This window comes from Pithys albifrons, chromosome 12 (assembly GCF_047495875.1).
Source record: "Pithys albifrons albifrons isolate INPA30051 chromosome 12, PitAlb_v1, whole genome shotgun sequence".
Lineage (NCBI taxonomy): Eukaryota > Metazoa > Chordata > Aves > Passeriformes > Thamnophilidae > Pithys > Pithys albifrons.
In genome coordinates, this window is record NC_092469.1 from 21,891,110 (window position 1) to 21,907,860 (window position 16,751).

Below are 16,751 nucleotides of genomic sequence, written 5' to 3' on the forward strand. Positions count from 1 at the left end.
GAGCCCCAGATTAAGATGCAGAGGAGCACGTGAGGTTGATGATTATATTTCGGGGAGAGTTAATTGACGGAAGGTGAAGGCAGACAAAGAACCGCTGCTTACTGCCTTCTTGAATCCCAATCAGGAATTATGATTAAAGACGCGGCGAGACAACAGAGGCCTGATGAATTGGTGTCTTTTTTTTTTCTTTTTTGCCGTCATTCACACTTGATTGACTTCAACCTTTCAAGTGCAAAAGTCTCTCTTTTCCATTATTATTCATAGCCATCTGAGTTTTTCTAATTAAAGTGTATGAAAACAATTACTGATCCGTCGTACTGAGCGTGGTGGTGGGGATGGCTGCCGTACTGTAACGCCTATGAAAAGCCACAGCTCTATAATGATGTGCAGCTGAGGTGTTAGATAATTTCATTCTTTTTCTACTCTGTTGGGGTTTTTTTTAATTTCTCATGATTTATTTTTCATAATTCCTAAAGATCCTAGGAAAGAACTCTCCCTGCTGCTAAAGCTGAGAGGGACGGTTTCTTCTTGCCTCCCCTCCTCGGGCTCCCTGCTTGTCCCCCTCCTCCAAGCCCAGCTACTGGGAATTAACCAGTGACCTTTCATGTCTCCCAACCCACCACCTGCAGCCATCAGACACTCCTGCTTAGAGTAAAAGGTGGAATGAGTTTGTTGTGCTCAGCTTGCCTCTTTGGATGTGTCAGCTGCCTTCCCTGCTGGCATCCATGGGACCCGGCACTGACCTCCATGCACCAGCTGTCCTAGGAATGAGAGGGAGCTCCATGGCCCTGATGGCTCAGGCCAAGGCTCTACAGCCATTCCTGTGCCACCATTTCATCCTGAGATTTTCCAGCTTGAGCTTCATCACAGGTGTGCTCCCATCTCCTGCAGTTCAGCTGGAGCCCAGTGGTCCTTGGCTGTGCAGAAAGCCAAGGCATGAAGCCGCCTCATGCACTCCCTCTCTTCTGAAATCCAGGGTTCAGATGCCCTCTCCCTGTCTAGCAGAAGGATGGAGGGGCTTGTTTTGCCAGGAAACACACCTGTCTGAGAGTGTTTAGTTGCACTCACCTTCCCAGCAGCGGGAGGCTGGGAGCAGAAGCACCACAGGCAACACCAAGAGCACCTGATGAAAGGGCATCACTCTCTGGGTGTCAGCAGGGTGGCATGGGCAGCTGCTCGAGGCTGTAGAGGGGTCCTCACTTGCCACAGGCATTGACCAGCACTGGCAGCCAATGTGCTGGAACACACAGGGGTGGTGATGGGGACACAGGGCTGTCTGTCCAGGTGCTGTGAGGCAGCATTCCAGTGCTGTGAGTCATTGGCTCTGGACATTCAGAAGGACATCTGTTGTCCTGTGTCTGATGCCAGCCACCTGCAGGCTGCTGGCAAGGTAGTTTCTGTGCCTGTGTATGACCAAGTACATCCAAAGAAATGGTTTTCCAAACAGGGTGAGTGTGTGCATTTGGCTCTTCCAAAGGGCCTCTCCAGATGAGCCATGCAGACTCTCCAGCTCTTCAGAAGTGTGGGTGTCCCAGCACTGCACTGGTTTTGCTGGTGCACCATCTAGCCAAAGACCTGAAGAGGGGCAAAGGGAACACATAAGATGAGCAAGGAAAGGGTTACCGAAAGCTTTTCATTTTGCAATTTGCTTTCTTTTTAGTCCTTCCTTATTCATCCTTTCCTTTGTCACCTTTCTCTGCATTTGTACTTTTCTTTCTCATGCCCCTCCTTTCCCTGCATCAATACACTTTGAAAACAGTGCTGCAATGCTCCCTGGTTCAAGATTACAGTGTACTTTTCGAGGTATGATTTAATTAGGGGCCTTATTATGTTTTCAGCAGCTTAAGGTGGGCCTTTCAACTTATCTACCTAATTGGTTGCACAAGAAGTTTCACAGCCCATGACAAAACATTGTCAGTGATCAAAGTCTGAATTCTACATAAAGGAAAAATATTAATAATAAGATTATTCTTCAAGTGTGCACTGCTAATTATGTCCAAAATGTAACTGTAGAAACACTTTTGACTGATGTGAGCTTTGTCTAATAAATATGAGTCTTCAGTGAGCTGTGAAAAGTGACACCTCTGACTTCACAGTACTGATGTCTAGTTTTGCCAGTGAAGATTTTTTAAATATTTGCCTGTGTTTTTCTTCTCCCCATGTCCATTCCATCTCTCTCCAGGTGACAACCCCTGAGGTGATGATGCCCAGCAGCATGTTCCTCCCAGCAGCCACTCCAGAGAAGGATGGGAACTCTGGCACAGAGGAGCTGGGGAAACAGCCTGGTGAGTGCAGATCAGCGAGGTCCATGGTCCCACCACTCCCCCAGCTCCATCACCTGGTCAGGAACCAGTTTCATTCTTGCTGATCCTACCTTTGGTAGGACCAAGACTCAGATACTCTGTTCAGTTTGATGCACCTTCTTTTTTGAAAATAGGCAGGACATCAAAAATGAACAGTAAAGACAGAGGTGGCTGAATGGCCTTCACTTGATAGGCAGAATTGAAGGTGATAAATGCACAAAGAGATGTGTGTGTGTGTGTGAATCATTTCCAGATATTCAAAGTGTGCAAGGAAGTAAATTGTGTAGGTTTATGCAATGGGCCATGATGAGGGTAATGGGCTGGTACTGAAATAAATGAATGAAGATAGAGGAGAAATGTTGGAAATACTCATTGTCTTGGAGAGAAAAAACATGGATGTATTCAGGACTGAAGGGGAGTGTTGATCCACCCTGGTGTGCTGGTATAATTTGCTGTTTTACTCCAATTCTGTTTTCACAGAGATCTCTGAGGACGCGGGGAAGAGCCTTTTGCCACTGGACAGTGCAGAGCACAGCGGGGACCCCAAGCCTGCTCCAGCCGATCCAGGCGCTGCCCGGGAGGACTCTGGCTTCCTGTGCTGGAAGAAGGGCTGCAGCCAGGTGTTCAAGAGCTCCGCGGCCCTGCAGACACACTTCAACGATGTCCATGCCAAGCGGCCTCAGCTGCCGGTGTCTGACCGGCACGTCTACAAGTACCGCTGCAACCAGTGCAGCCTGGCCTTCAAAACCATTGAGAAGCTGCAGCTCCACTCCCAGTACCACGTCATCCGGGCAGCCACCATGTGCTGCCTCTGTCAGCGCAGCTTCAGAACCTTCCAGGCCCTGAAGAAGCATCTGGAAACCAGCCACCTGGAGCTGAGTGAGGCTGACATTCAGCAACTGTATGGTGGTCTCTTGGTCAACGGAGACCTCCTCGCTATGGGTGACCCTTCACTTGCAGAGGACCACACAATAATAGTTGAGGAAGATAAGGAGGAGGAGAGCGACCTGGAAGATAAGCAGAGCCCAACAGGCAGCGATTCTGGTTCGGTGCAGGAGGACTCTGGCTCAGAACCAAAAAGGGCCTTACCCTTCAGGAAGGGCCCTAACTTCACTATGGAGAAATTCCTAGATCCGTCTCGCCCATACAAGTGCACAGTCTGCAAGGAGTCCTTCACGCAGAAGAACATTCTCCTGGTCCATTACAATTCTGTTTCTCATCTGCATAAACTGAAACGAGCCCTTCAAGAGTCTGCTACTGGGCAACCTGAGCCCACCAGCAGCCCAGACAACAAACCCTTCAAGTGTAACACCTGCAACGTGGCCTACAGCCAGAGCTCTACCCTGGAGATCCACATGAGATCTGTCCTGCACCAGACCAAGGCTCGCGCGGCCAAGCTGGAGGCTGCGGGGGGCAGCAGCAATGGGGCTGGCAACAGCAGCAGCAGCAGCCTCTCCCTGGGCTCATCCACACCAAGCCCTGTGAGTGCCAGCAACAGCAATGCTTTTGCAACTACCAGCACGAGCACTTCGGGCACCACTCCCATCCCCAGCCTGCTCAACCAGGTGTCCAGCGACAGCGTGGGAATTCCTCCCTTGGGTAACCCTGTAAGCACCAACATCTCCTCCCCTTCGGAGCCCAAAGAGGTGAACCGCAAGAAGTTGGCAGACATGATTGCATCCAGGCAGCAGCAGCAGCAGCAGCAGCAGCAGCAGCAACAAGCCCAAACCTTGGCACAGGCACAGGTCCAGGCCCACCTGCAGCAGGAGCTGCAGCAGCAGGCTGCTCTCCTGCAGTCCCAGCTCTTCAACCCAGCACTTTTGCCGCACTTTCCAATGACTACCGAGACTCTTCTGCAGCTGCAGCAGCAGCAGCATCTTCTGTTCCCGTTCTATATCCCCAGTGCTGAGTTTCAGCTCAATCCAGAAGTCAGCTTGCCTGTCACCAGCGGTGCACTGACATTGACTGGGACAGGTCCAAGTTTGCTGGAGGACCTGAAGGCACAAGTTCAGCTCCCCCAGCAGAGCCATCCACAGCTCTTGCAGCAGCAGCAAGGTCAGCTGTCCTTATCACAACCCCACTCCGTCCTGTTACAGCAGAGCCAGCACCCAGAGAAGAAGGCTAAATCCGTAGTGAAGGAGAAAGATAAAGAAACACCACGGGAAAGGGAAAATGCAGAGAGGGGAGACAATAGTGTAACATTGAAGGAGTCTCTGCCTGATAACTTAATAAAGCCCAAGGAGAAGAAGGACTTTGTGCCAGGTAGCAGTTCGGAGCCCTCCGTCCTGCCCCCACGAATCGCCTCCGATGCGAGGGGCAACGCCACCAAAGCCTTGCTGGAAAACTTTGGCTTTGAGCTCGTCATTCAGTACAACGAGAACAAGCAGAAGGTGCAGAAGAAAAATGGGAAGACAGAGCAAGGTGAGAACTTGGAAAAGCTGGAGTGCAATACGTGTGGCAAGTTCTTCTCAAACATCCTCATCCTGAAGAGCCATCAAGAGCACGTTCACCAACATTACTTTCCCTTTAAGCAGCTAGAGAGATTTGCCAAACAGTACAGAGAACACTACGACAAACTGTACCCACTGCGGCCTCAGACCCCTGAGCCACCGCCCCCACCTCCACCACCCCCTCCTCCGCTCCCTCCAGCTCCTCCTCAGCCAGCTGCTGCTCCTGCCATCCCTACTTCAGCCCCACCAATTACCTCTCCCACGATTGCACCAGCCCAGCCATCTGTGCCACTCACCCAGCTCTCCATGCCCATGGAACTCCCCATCTTCTCACCACTCATGATGCAAACCATGCCCCTGCAGACATTACCTGCACAGCTGCCACCCCAGCTGGGCCCTGTAGACCCCCTGCCCGCCGACTTGGCCCAGTTGTACCAGCATCAGCTCAACCCCAGCCTTCTCCAGCAGCAGCAGAACAAGAGGCCACGGACACGGATCACTGACGACCAGCTGAGAGTCCTTCGGCAGTATTTTGACATTAACAATTCCCCAAGTGAGGAACAGATCAAAGAGATGGCAGACAAATCTGGATTGCCCCAAAAAGTGATCAAGCACTGGTTCAGAAACACCCTGTTCAAGGAGCGCCAGCGTAACAAGGACTCCCCATATAACTTCAGCAACCCTCCCATTACCAGCCTGGAAGAGCTGAAGATAGACTCAAGGCCTCCTTCTCCAGAGCCTCAAAAGCCAGAGTACTGGGGGAGCAAGAGGTCCTCTCGGACACGCTTTACTGACTACCAGCTCAGAGTCCTGCAGGACTTCTTTGATGCCAATGCTTACCCAAAGGACGATGAATTTGAGCAGCTTTCTAACTTGCTGAACCTCCCAACACGTGTTATAGTGGTGTGGTTCCAGAATGCCCGTCAGAAAGCCAGGAAAAACTACGAGAATCAGGGAGAGGGCAAAGATGGGGAGCGACGCGAGCTCACAAACGACAGGTACATTAGAACAAGCAACTTGAACTACCAGTGCAAAAAGTGCAGTCTGGTCTTCCAGCGCATTTTTGATCTCATTAAACACCAGAAAAAGCTTTGTTATAAAGATGAGGATGAGGATGGACAGGATGATAGCCAGAATGAAGACTCTATGGATGCAATGGAGCTCTTGACTCCAACCAGTTCCTCCTGCAGCACACCAATGCCCTCACAAGCTTACAGCACACCTACATCTTCAGCCAACACAACCTCCTCAGCTTTTCTGCAGCTCACAGCAGAGGCAGACGATTCCTCCACCTTTAGTTCTAAAGTAGAAGCTACAGAAGAGAAACCAAAGCAGTCTGAACCTCCAAGTACACAGCAAAACCAAACCCAAGAGAAGCAAGTGCAACCAAAGCAAGAGTCTCAGCAGCAACAGGACCAAGGAGAACAAAAGACAAGTTCAGCACACCAAAAGATTTCACAGTTATCCTCCCCCTCTTCACTGCAACAGCCACCTCCTCCTCAACCCCCTCAGTGCTCTTTGTCACAGTCAAGCCCAAGTCCATCTCAGCTCTCACACCTCTCCCTCAAACCCATTCACACCTCTACCCCTCAGCAGCTGGCAAACCTACCTCCTCAACTAATCCCCTACCAGTGTGACCAGTGTAAACTGGCATTTCCTTCCTTCGAGCATTGGCAGGAGCATCAGCAGCTCCATTTCCTGAGTGCACAGAACCAGTTTATCCACCCGCCATTCCTGGACAGAACGCTGGATATGCCGTTCATGCTTTTTGATCCCAGTAATCCACTACTGGCGAGCCAGTTGCTGTCTGGAACATTGCCACAGATTCCAGCAAGCTCGGCCACCTCGCCGTCAACTCCAACGTCCACCATGAACACGCTGAAGAGAAAGCTGGAGGAAAAGGCCAGTGCAAGCCCTGGAGAGAATGACAGTGGGACTGGGGGAGAAGAACCCCAAAGGGATAAACGTCTAAGGACAACCATTACCCCTGAGCAGCTGGAAATTCTGTACCAGAAATACTTGCTTGACTCCAACCCTACACGGAAGATGCTGGATCACATTGCACATGAAGTGGGCTTGAAGAAGCGTGTGGTGCAGGTTTGGTTCCAGAACACTCGTGCACGGGAGAGGAAGGGGCAGTTCCGAGCGGTGGGGCCAGCCCAAGCCCACAGAAGGTGTCCCTTCTGCCGAGCTCTCTTTAAAGCAAAGACAGCTCTGGAAGCTCATATCCGATCCCGTCACTGGCACGAGGCCAAGCGAGCTGGGTACAACCTGACGCTGTCTGCTATGCTTCTGGACTGTGACGGGGGACTCCAGGTGAAGGGAGACATCTTTGATGGAGCCAGCTTTTCCCACATGCCACCAACTAGCAGTGATGGACAGAGCGTTCCCCTCTCCCCGGTGAACAAGAGCATGGAACTGTCACCTCGAACTCTGCTGAGTCCATCCTCCATTAAGGTAGAAGGGATTGAAGACTTCGAGAGTCCCTCCATGTCCTCAGTCAATCTGAGCTTTGACCAGACAAAGCTGGACAACGATGACTGCTCTTCTGTCAACACCGCAATCACAGACACCACCACAGGAGACGAAGGCAACGCAGACAACGATAGTGCAACAGGCATTGCAACCGAAACCAAATCCACATCGGGACCCAGCGAAGGTCTGACAAAAGCTGCCATGATGGCAATGTCTGAATACGAAGATCGGCTGTCTTCTGGCCTGGTCAGCCCAGCTCCCAGCTTCTACAGCAAGGAGTACGACAATGAAGGTACCGTGGACTACAGCGAAACCTCCAGCCTTGCAGACCCCTGCTCGCCCAGCCCTGGCGCAAGTGGCTCAGCCAGCAAGTCTGGCGAGAGCGGGGACCGGCCCGGACAGAAGCGCTTTCGCACTCAGATGACTAATCTCCAGCTCAAGGTTCTAAAGTCATGCTTTAATGACTACAGGACACCAACCATGCTGGAGTGTGAGGTTCTGGGCAATGACATTGGACTGCCAAAGAGAGTTGTTCAGGTCTGGTTCCAGAATGCGAGGGCAAAAGAAAAGAAGTCAAAACTCAGCATGGCCAAGCATTTTGGTATAAACCAAACAAATTACGAGGGACCCAAAACAGAGTGCACTTTGTGTGGCATCAAGTACAGCGCTCGGCTGTCTGTACGTGACCATATCTTCTCTCAACAGCATATCTCCAAAGTTAAAGAAACCATTGGAAGCCAGTTGGATAAGGAAAAGGAGTATTTTGACCCAGCTACTGTACGTCAGTTGATGGCTCAGCAGGAGCTGGACCGGATCAAAAAAGCCAATGAGGTTCTTGGTCTGGCAGCTCAACAGCAGGGCATGTTTGACAACACTCCCCTGCAAGCTCTGAACCTTCCTGCTGCGTACCCAGCGCTCCAGGGCATCCCTCCAGTCTTACTTCCAGGCCTCAACAGCCCATCCTTACCCAGCTTCACTCCATCCAACACAGGTGGGTACGAGTGCTCAGGCACACCTTCACTTGGCACTCTCTAGCACAAGCAGTCGTCCCTCGGAATGACTGAAACAGGATTCCTGGCCCGTTATTCCAGCATGGTGACTTCACAGAGAATAAGCAGTAGGTATTTTAATTCCTCAACTCAGGTTTTCTAGCCAAAGTCTGAACTAGAGTGATGTCTCGACATGCCACATATCCCTGTGTGTTACCACAGACTAGAAATCCTGAAACACCTACAATGAGTGGAAAATAGAGGATTTATCCAATGGAACTAATGTGCTAATGCATTATAATTTCTTTCTTTTGGTATTAAATTCAGTTTATGTGGTGCCATCCCAGGTGTTCAAAAATCCAAACTCTTTTTAGGGAAAGTTGTGGTGTGCTGGTAACAGACAGGTGGCCCTGTGGTGAGCTCCAGGACAAATCCCAGTGCAGCTGAGGATAGGTTTTGAGTGATGAGTGGGCATGACCTGAAAGTACCTTCTCAACAAACAACAGTGTAGTTGCTGGACAAATTCAGTTTGTATTTTAATAAGATTTTTCTTAGCAATGCTACATAAAAATGAAATTTGGCACAGTGCTTTGGGTGGCCTAATCCCAGATACTGGACTTTATCTTTTGAGGATGCTGCTTTCGCTTGTAGATAGGTGGAAAGTGTAAGCCATGTGGCAAACACGGGGGGGGCGCGGGTCAGTCACCAGCAGTGACCTAGAAAACATGATCCAAAGGCCTTGTTTCACTGTGGGTCTGAAGGAGCACTCTGCATGCCAGGGGTTTTCCATGCCACCCTTTTGTTCTCACCACAGATCTCATTTCAGAGCACTTGGCCAGGAGCATCTCTTTGGAAAATCATATTGTCACCCTGTTGCAGGTCTCTCTCCACTGTTTTCTTAGTGCTCCAAATTTGTAACAACAACTAAAATTACCTCTTTGCACTTCAGTCTACATTGTTGCATTTACTCTTCTCGGAGGCACAGGATGTGTCCTGAGGAAATGGGACTGCGTCTGATGAATCTTAAACAGTGTCAGTGACTGCCTAGACAGGACTGAGCTCTTTAGAAAGTCAAAGAGACTATTTGTGGCCTTTAGATAAAGCTCCAAAGGTCAGGCCACAGCAGCTCCGTGCCTGTCAGAACAGATAAGGCTGCGGACACTGTGAATTACCTGGTGCTCCTGCACTTGAACCTCTGAGGAATGTTCATCTGGGGAACATCCATTTTAAGGGTGTCCATCCATAATGTGCCCTTATCTGAGATCTCCAGGGCTACTGTGGGGAGCCTCCCTCTGTACCTGTCCTGCCATCACAAATCACTGTAGTTTCAGCACCACTGCAGGAGCAGACACAGGTTTCAGAAGGGTTTGGATCTGACATGGCTGAACCCTCCTGGCTCCAGCCACCCTCCTCCCAGACCTCTGTGGCTCCTTGGCAGTACAAGCTAAAATAAAAGCCACTGTACCTCTACAGCTGGTTCCAGGGTCTGCCACTGGTCCTGCTCAGGCTGTTCCCCAGCAGCACCTGCCACAGCGCTGGGACTCAGGCTCGCCAGGGACAGGTTGGTTTTCGCTCATGGGTTTGCAGCAGGTGGATCCTGCAGCAGGTTCCTGCTCCAGGGCCAGGAGCATACGGGGCTGTACCAGCAGGACTTGGAGCTTTGTTTCTGGGGTCTTTTTCCCCAGATGGCATTGAGGGGCTTCCCAAGCAAAACTTTCCTCTTCAGAGGCACATTTGCCAGCTGCAGCAGCCATGACTAATGGAGGTCACTCCAGGAGCCACACTCATCTCACCCCCAACCACTGTCGGCTGTGAGAGCAGAAATAGGCACCAGGGACAGTGTTGTTACTCAGTGTTCCTGCTGTTGGGAAGAGGAACAGACTTCACATTCCACCATCTCAAAGAGGAAGCATCACTATGCTTCTAATTCCACCCAAGACACAGCACTTGTGCCCAGGGGGAATATCTGAACACCACATAAAACTCTGGAGTTGCTCAGAAGCTGAGTGCTCAGAGCCTCTGACATTAGAAGGGGTTGCATCAGAAGTTTGTGGATTCACGAACACCAGCCTAATAAGGACAAAATAACTCTGGTCTGGCCTTTCAGTTCCCAGTTGCCATGACCAGGACTTCCCAGTCTGTGGAGGTTTTAACAAGATTTTCAGTACTGAGGGTTTCCACCCTTTGGTGTAGCACCGTCCTGCTGCTCCATCCCTTTGGCCCAAGGACACATTGGATCAGATCCCGGCATCAGTGTTTGTCATTTGGGAATTTCAGCGGAGTCAGTGAAACATCGGCTGTGCTGGGCATTCTGGGTGCTGGGGGTCAGGCACTGTGGTCAGTGTCACTGAGCAGCGCAGCCAAGGCAGCCACAGGTGGTGGGGGCTGAGGGGGCTTGTGCCCATGGCACGGGCCTGTGGGGTTGGACAGGAGCCATTCTTCAGAGCGGGCAGGAGCAGGGACGGGCTGTCTGACCCACACTGCAGCAGCTGTGGGGTGGCCTGGGGTCACCTTCCTCATGCTTTCTGCCTGCCCAGTGCTGAGTGACTCCTCACCTCTCTGTCCCTCTCTTGCAGCTTTAACTTCTCCCAAACCCAACCTGATGGGCCTGCCCAGCACAAGCGTCCCTTCACCCGGCCTCCCCACCTCTGGATTACCAAATAAGCAGCCCCCGGCTGCGCTCAGCTCACCCACCCCAGCACAAGCCACAGCAGCCGTGGCCCCGCAGCAGCCCCCGGCGACGACCCCGCAGCCGCAGCCGCAGCCGCAGCCGCAGCCGCCGCCACGTAAGGACAAGGAGAGCGAGAAGGCAAAAGAGAAGGAGAAGACACCCAAGGGGAAGGGGGACCCCCTGCCAGGGCCCAAGAAGGAGAAGGGGGAAGCACCGGCAGGCGCCCTGGCGGCCCCGCTGCCCACCATGGAGTACGCGGTGGAGCCCACCCAGCTCCAGGCGCTGCAGGCCGCCCTCAATTCAGACCCCACCACCCTGCTGACGAGCCAGTTCCTTCCCTACTTCGTTCCCGGCTTTTCCCCCTACTACGCCCCACAGATCCCTGGCGCCCTGCAGAGCGGGTACCTGCAGCCCATGTACGGGATGGAGGGGCTGTTCCCCTACAGCCCCGCGCTGTCGCAGGCGCTGCTGGGGCTGTCGCCCGGCTCGCTGCTGCAGCAGTACCAGCAATACCAGCAGAGTCTGCAGGAGGCATTGCAGCAGCAGCAGCGGCAGCAGCAGCAGCAGCAACAGCAGCAGCAGCAGCAGCAGAAAGTGCCGCAGCCCAAAGGAAGCCAAACCCCTGTCCCCACGGGGGCTGCCACCCCGGACAAAGACCCTGCCAAAGAACCCCCCAAGCAAGAAGAGCAGAAGAACGCACCGCGCGAGGTGTCCCCCCTCCTGCCCAAACCCCAAGAAGAGCCTGAAGCGGAAGGCAAGGGCGCGGACTCCCTCTGCGACCCTTTCATCGTCCCGAAGGTGCAGTACAAGCTGGTTTGCCGCAAGTGCCAGGCGTGCTTCGGCGACCAGGAGACGGCCAGCGACCACCTGAAGTCCCTCTGCTTCTTCGGCCAGTCCGTGGCGAACCTGCATGAGATGGTGCTTCACGTGCCCACGGGCAGCAGCCAGGGCAGCGGCTCGTACCAGTGCGTGGCGTGCGAGAGCACGGTGTGTGGGGACGAAGCCCTCAGTCAGCATCTCGAGTCAGCCCCGCACAAACACCGAACAATCACAAGAGCAGCAAGAAACGCCAAAGAGCACCCCAGTCTATTACCTCACTCTGCCTGCCCCCCCGACCCCAGCACCGCATCTACCTCGCAGTCGGCCGCTCACTCAAACGACAGCCCCCCGCCCCCCCGGCCCCCCCCGGCTTCCCCCCACGCCTCCAGAAAGCCCTGGCCCCCGGCAGCCCCCCGCGCCCCGCCGGGGAAGCCGCCCTGCCCTCCTCTCTCCTCATCTTCAACGGTTACCTCAAGTTCATGCAGCACCTCAGGGGTTCAGCCCTCGATGCCAACAGACGACTATTCGGAGGAGTCTGACACGGATCTTAGCCAAAAGTCAGATGGACCGGCGAGCCCGGCGGAGGGGCCCCGGGACCCCGGCTGCCCTAAGGACAGTGGTCTAGCTAGCGTAGGAATGGACACCTTCAGATTGTAAGCTTTGAAGATGAACAATGAAAATGAATTTAAATAAAAAAGTTAATAACAAACCAATTTCAAAAATAGACTAACTGCAATTCCAAAGCTTCTAACCAAAAAAAGGAAAAAAGAAAAAAAGAAAAAGCGTGGGTTGTTTTCCCATATAACGATGCCGGTGGGTTTTACATTTCTTTTTCCTTTCCTTTTAATAAAATAAAACTTTAAAAAAGAAAAAAAAATCTGTTACATTTGTCCTCTCGAAGGTACTGTTGGTCTGGGAGACGAAGGCCCGTGCTGCCTCCCCGCGCCCGCGGCGCCCGCGCCCTGTACATGCCCCGTCCGCTCCCCCGTCGATAGCACAGCAGAGCCCGGCAGCGCTGTATGGGAAAGCAGCCCACCTGGAGACAGTTCTAAATTTCTTGCTATCTTAGCATTCAGATACCAATGGCTTGCTAAAAGAAAAAAGAAATGTAATGTCTTTTTATTCTCAGGTCAATCGCTCACACTTTGTTCTGTTTTCAGAATCATTGTTTTATATATATATATATATATATATAAAATTTCTTTGGTTTGTTTTGGGGTTTTTGTTTTGGTTTGGTTTTGTTCCAGAAAAGGATTTTTTTTTTCGTTAACTTAAAATGGGCAGAAAGTGTTCAAGAGAAAAACAATGTGAACTGCTTTAGCTTTTCGGGGATTTAAGGGTAGCTTTTCTGCTGAAGCCAATTCCAAGGGAAAAAGTTAAGCACTCCCACTTTTCAGAAAAAAAAAACCACACAAAGAGTGTTGAGGACTTGGAGCTTAAAAAAAAAGTTTTAAAACAACTGACTTTCTGTATTTATGATAGATATGACCATTTTTGGTGTTGAGTAGATTGTTGCATTGGAAATGAACTGAAGCAGTATGGTAGATTTAAAAGAAAAAACCCTTTTGTGTACATTTAGCTTTTGTATGGTCCAGCTGACGGCTTCTCATTTGATGTTGTCTTGTTCATTCCTAGCCAGATAGATTGCGATCCATCCACTCGCCTGAGCTTTTCTCCCCTTTGTACCTTTACCCCGGTCCCCATCCTGTAATCTTCCACTTATGGTCACTACCTTCATTTCTTAGAGGGTGGTTGCATAATTATTTTATAAAATCTAAAGAAAGAGGTTCAAAGGGTTTTGGGGGTCAGTAGGATCCCTTGCAGAATATTTTTTGTTGGGGGTTTGAAACTTTTTAAGACGTATACATACGATTTACCTGTGTCTGTTACCCTTGTGCACTTATTTCATTCTTATTTTCCATTTCTTCTTTTTTTTCTCTTCCCCTCTTCCTTTCCTCATTTTGTAAATGCTTCAAAGACTCGGTTCCTGACCTCTGAGCATCAGTTCTGTTTGTGTAATTAGGCTGCACTCTGTTCCTTCTTTTGAAAAAAAAAAAAAAAGGTTTTGTTACATTTTTTTTCTCTAAAGAAAATTCATGCTTTAAATAAAAATCCAAAGACATACCCTTCACCACTGGTGCAGAATGAGCAAAAAGGATTCTTTTTACTTGAGAATTTGTTTCTGATTTAAACAAACAAGTCTAAGTTTAAATAAAGAATAAAAAAAGTACCCAGGTTGTTATCTGTGCTTCTTCTGCAAGCAGAGAGACAACTCTTAGCAAGCACCCAGCACACCCCAGGCAGATTTCTCTTTCCAAGTTCTCTCCATGGCAGCAGCAGGTGCCGGGCTCGGGGGTGCCCAGAGCCCCCCAGCCCCCTCCAGGGCCAGCACGGACTTTGAAAGGAAATCTTTGTGCTGCTAAAACGTAGATTTTGGAGATGTAGATGCTTTGCTTTTCCCTTCCATAGCCAAATGCCAACAGAAACAACCTTCCTCTCCCCTCCCCGTTTCCGCTGCCCCCGAAAGCGCGAGAGCCTTCTCCCCACCATCATCATCCTCCTCCTGCTTCAAAAGGGAACTTGGAAGACTGTGAATGCAGGTTCCTCCCACCACCTCCAGCCGCTCCTCCCCGGGCCGAAGCCACTCGCTGCCTCCTCGAGAGACTGGAGCATCTGAGAGATGAGCACGGGTTTGGTTTCTAGCGGGACACTTATATTTTTATGGAATTTTGGTTTTAGTTCGATGAAAGACTAGATCCTGAACAGTTGTACATATTTCTAGGGTAATGCACAGTGCATATTCCTTTTCTAATTGTTTTTTAAGTAGTCGATACTGAAGCGCGAACCACCGGATGTTCCTCCCAGGACCCAGCTGTAGCACAAGGTGTCACAACCAGAACCACATACCCACGGAGCATTTGCTGTTTTAACAAACTGTTTTCTTTAACAGAAGTTCTTGTATTTCTCCCTGTGTTTGAGATGAACATTTTTTAAATTCTAAAGTTGTACAGTTTTTTGTTTTCCATTATTTTATCTTGTTTGTAATTCTATGAAATATATATATATTTTTTGCCATTTAACTGTTGTATGTTACTCTGTCTGTATCATATAGAAGTTTTTTTGTTTGTTTTGGTTTGGATTCTCTGTGATGCCAGTTCCCGGTTTACCACGAGCTTTATCTGTCCAATTCCGCGAGGTCTCTTTTGGAAATCCTTTTGTTTTGTCTTGTTTCAGTTTTTTAATTATACTGTTTGGTCATAGTGCAATTTCCCTCTCCTCCTCCCCCCTCCTCCTTCCCACCCACTAAAAGGTTTTATAAATTAATTTTCTTGTATTTTTTCTAAATGTTTCTAGGAAATTTTCAGTGCGAGGTTGCCTCCTCTTGCAGTGCAGCTGCCTGGGGCCAGCGAGGGGCCCCCATGGGCGCGCTGGGACCCCCCGGCCCTGCCAGCCCCGGCCTCGTGCCCGCAGAGCCCCCGCGCCCGCCCGGGGGAGCCCCTGCGTGACCCCCGGCCCACACGTGGCCTTTCCAGCGAGTGACAGGGTGGGGCCAGGCTGGGCAGGAGGAGAACACTTCAAACTTAGCATTGAGCAGGTTTCTTTTTTATTTTTAATAAAAAGCTTTTTTAAGTGGTGAAGATGGCCAAAGTTTCATACAATTGAGAATAAAGAGAAGTGTCAGGGGTGTGTGGGGCTGCCCAGGGCTGGCAGGGGACAAGGAGGGCGGACACAGCCAGCACGCTCGCTGAAATATATTTTGCTTTAAGAAATAATTAAACTTTTAAATAGAAGCAGAAATTGGGGTGGGTTGGTTGGTTGGTCGGTCGGTCAGTTGGTCGGCACTGATACTGCCCACTGTGAAACAAAGCATTGACTATTTTTCCGTTTTTATTTGGGAGGGCAAGTTTGGGTAGAAGAGAAAGCATAAATGAGGTGAAGAGGGTTATGAACAGCCTTTGCAATGTACAAAACTAGAGCAAGTGAAACCAAAAATGATGTTCTTGGTGTTTTTCTATACTGTAGTCTTGTTAGCTTTTTTGTTACTGTAACAATGCTGATCTTGAACTGTACCAAAATACATGAGACTGACAGAAACAAACCACATGGAACTTTCAAAACTTTAAACAAACTGTCACAAAAGACTTTGTTGTCATAGTTGAGTTGACTGTAGATGGTAATTGAATATACTCCTTTGGAACTATTTCATCACGTATGTTTCCTGCTCATTGTGATACATTAAAAAAAAATGAGCCAAAGCTCTCGTCTCAATGTGCGCGTGTGCGGTGCCGGGTCCGTGTCGGGTGGGTGTGCCACGTGGCACGGTGTGACATGGCGTGGCATTGCCCCGTGCAGGGGGGCACCACCACAGAGCTGTGTGTCCCCGTGCAGCGCTGGCCTGCCCACGTGGTTATGAAATGAATGTTAAAGGATTTGGGGCAAGGTGCTGTAATGAAGGGAAAGCACGATGTCTTCATGGTCATTATGAAACCTGTAAAATAAACTCAGATCTGTTTCCTTCTGCTGCTAAGCCAAAAGGAGACGCAGGTGAGTAGGCGAGTGGTGACCCGCTGCACTCCCTCTGCAGTGGGGAGGAACCCACAGGAACTGCTGAGTGTTCAGTACATGATTCTCTTGCCAAAAATTGCCCCTTGCAGCAGAAAATGCTTCAAATTCATTAATAAGGACCACATCCACCCAAAAGGAGTCACATGGGCCACTGCTCATCCCTAATTTATAACTGCAGCAATAAATAATGTACACCCACCATAGCAGGTGAGGTGAATGCCTGCTCAGCGTGGTGTCCTCGGTGCCACCACCGGGACAGCAAGGGGCTGCCTCACCCTCCACGGGAGCAGGGGCTGAGCTCCACAGAGGGCACGGGGAGGAAGTCCAGCAGCTCCTGAGGGCTCCTACTGAGTCACCCTCCACAAGCCATGAATTACAAAGTAAAGGAGGTCAAAATTGCCAACATCCCTCTCCCCCTGGACTCCAGACAGTCGGGCGTACCCAGCCCTGCCCCTGCCCAGGAGCAGCCTCAAAAGGG

The 16,751-nt window shown here is 50.6% G+C and overlaps 1 protein-coding gene across 5 annotated transcripts in view; it reads left to right on the forward strand.

The window, feature by feature from the left end:
- Positions 1–15,963, forward strand: part of ZFHX3 (zinc finger homeobox 3) — a 127,362-nt gene extending 111,399 nt beyond the window's left edge. For all 5 annotated transcript variants that reach the window (XM_071567924.1, XM_071567923.1, XM_071567926.1 and 2 more), the window contains 3 exons: positions 2,183–2,285; positions 2,784–8,219; positions 10,794–15,963. In XM_071567924.1, coding sequence (XP_071424025.1) covers positions 2,183–2,285; positions 2,784–8,219; positions 10,794–12,364 — 7,110 coding nt within the window. In that variant the 3' untranslated portion in view covers positions 12,365–15,963. The remainder of the gene's footprint in view (positions 1–2,182; positions 2,286–2,783; positions 8,220–10,793) is intronic.
- Positions 15,964–16,751: the final 788 nt, after the last annotated feature.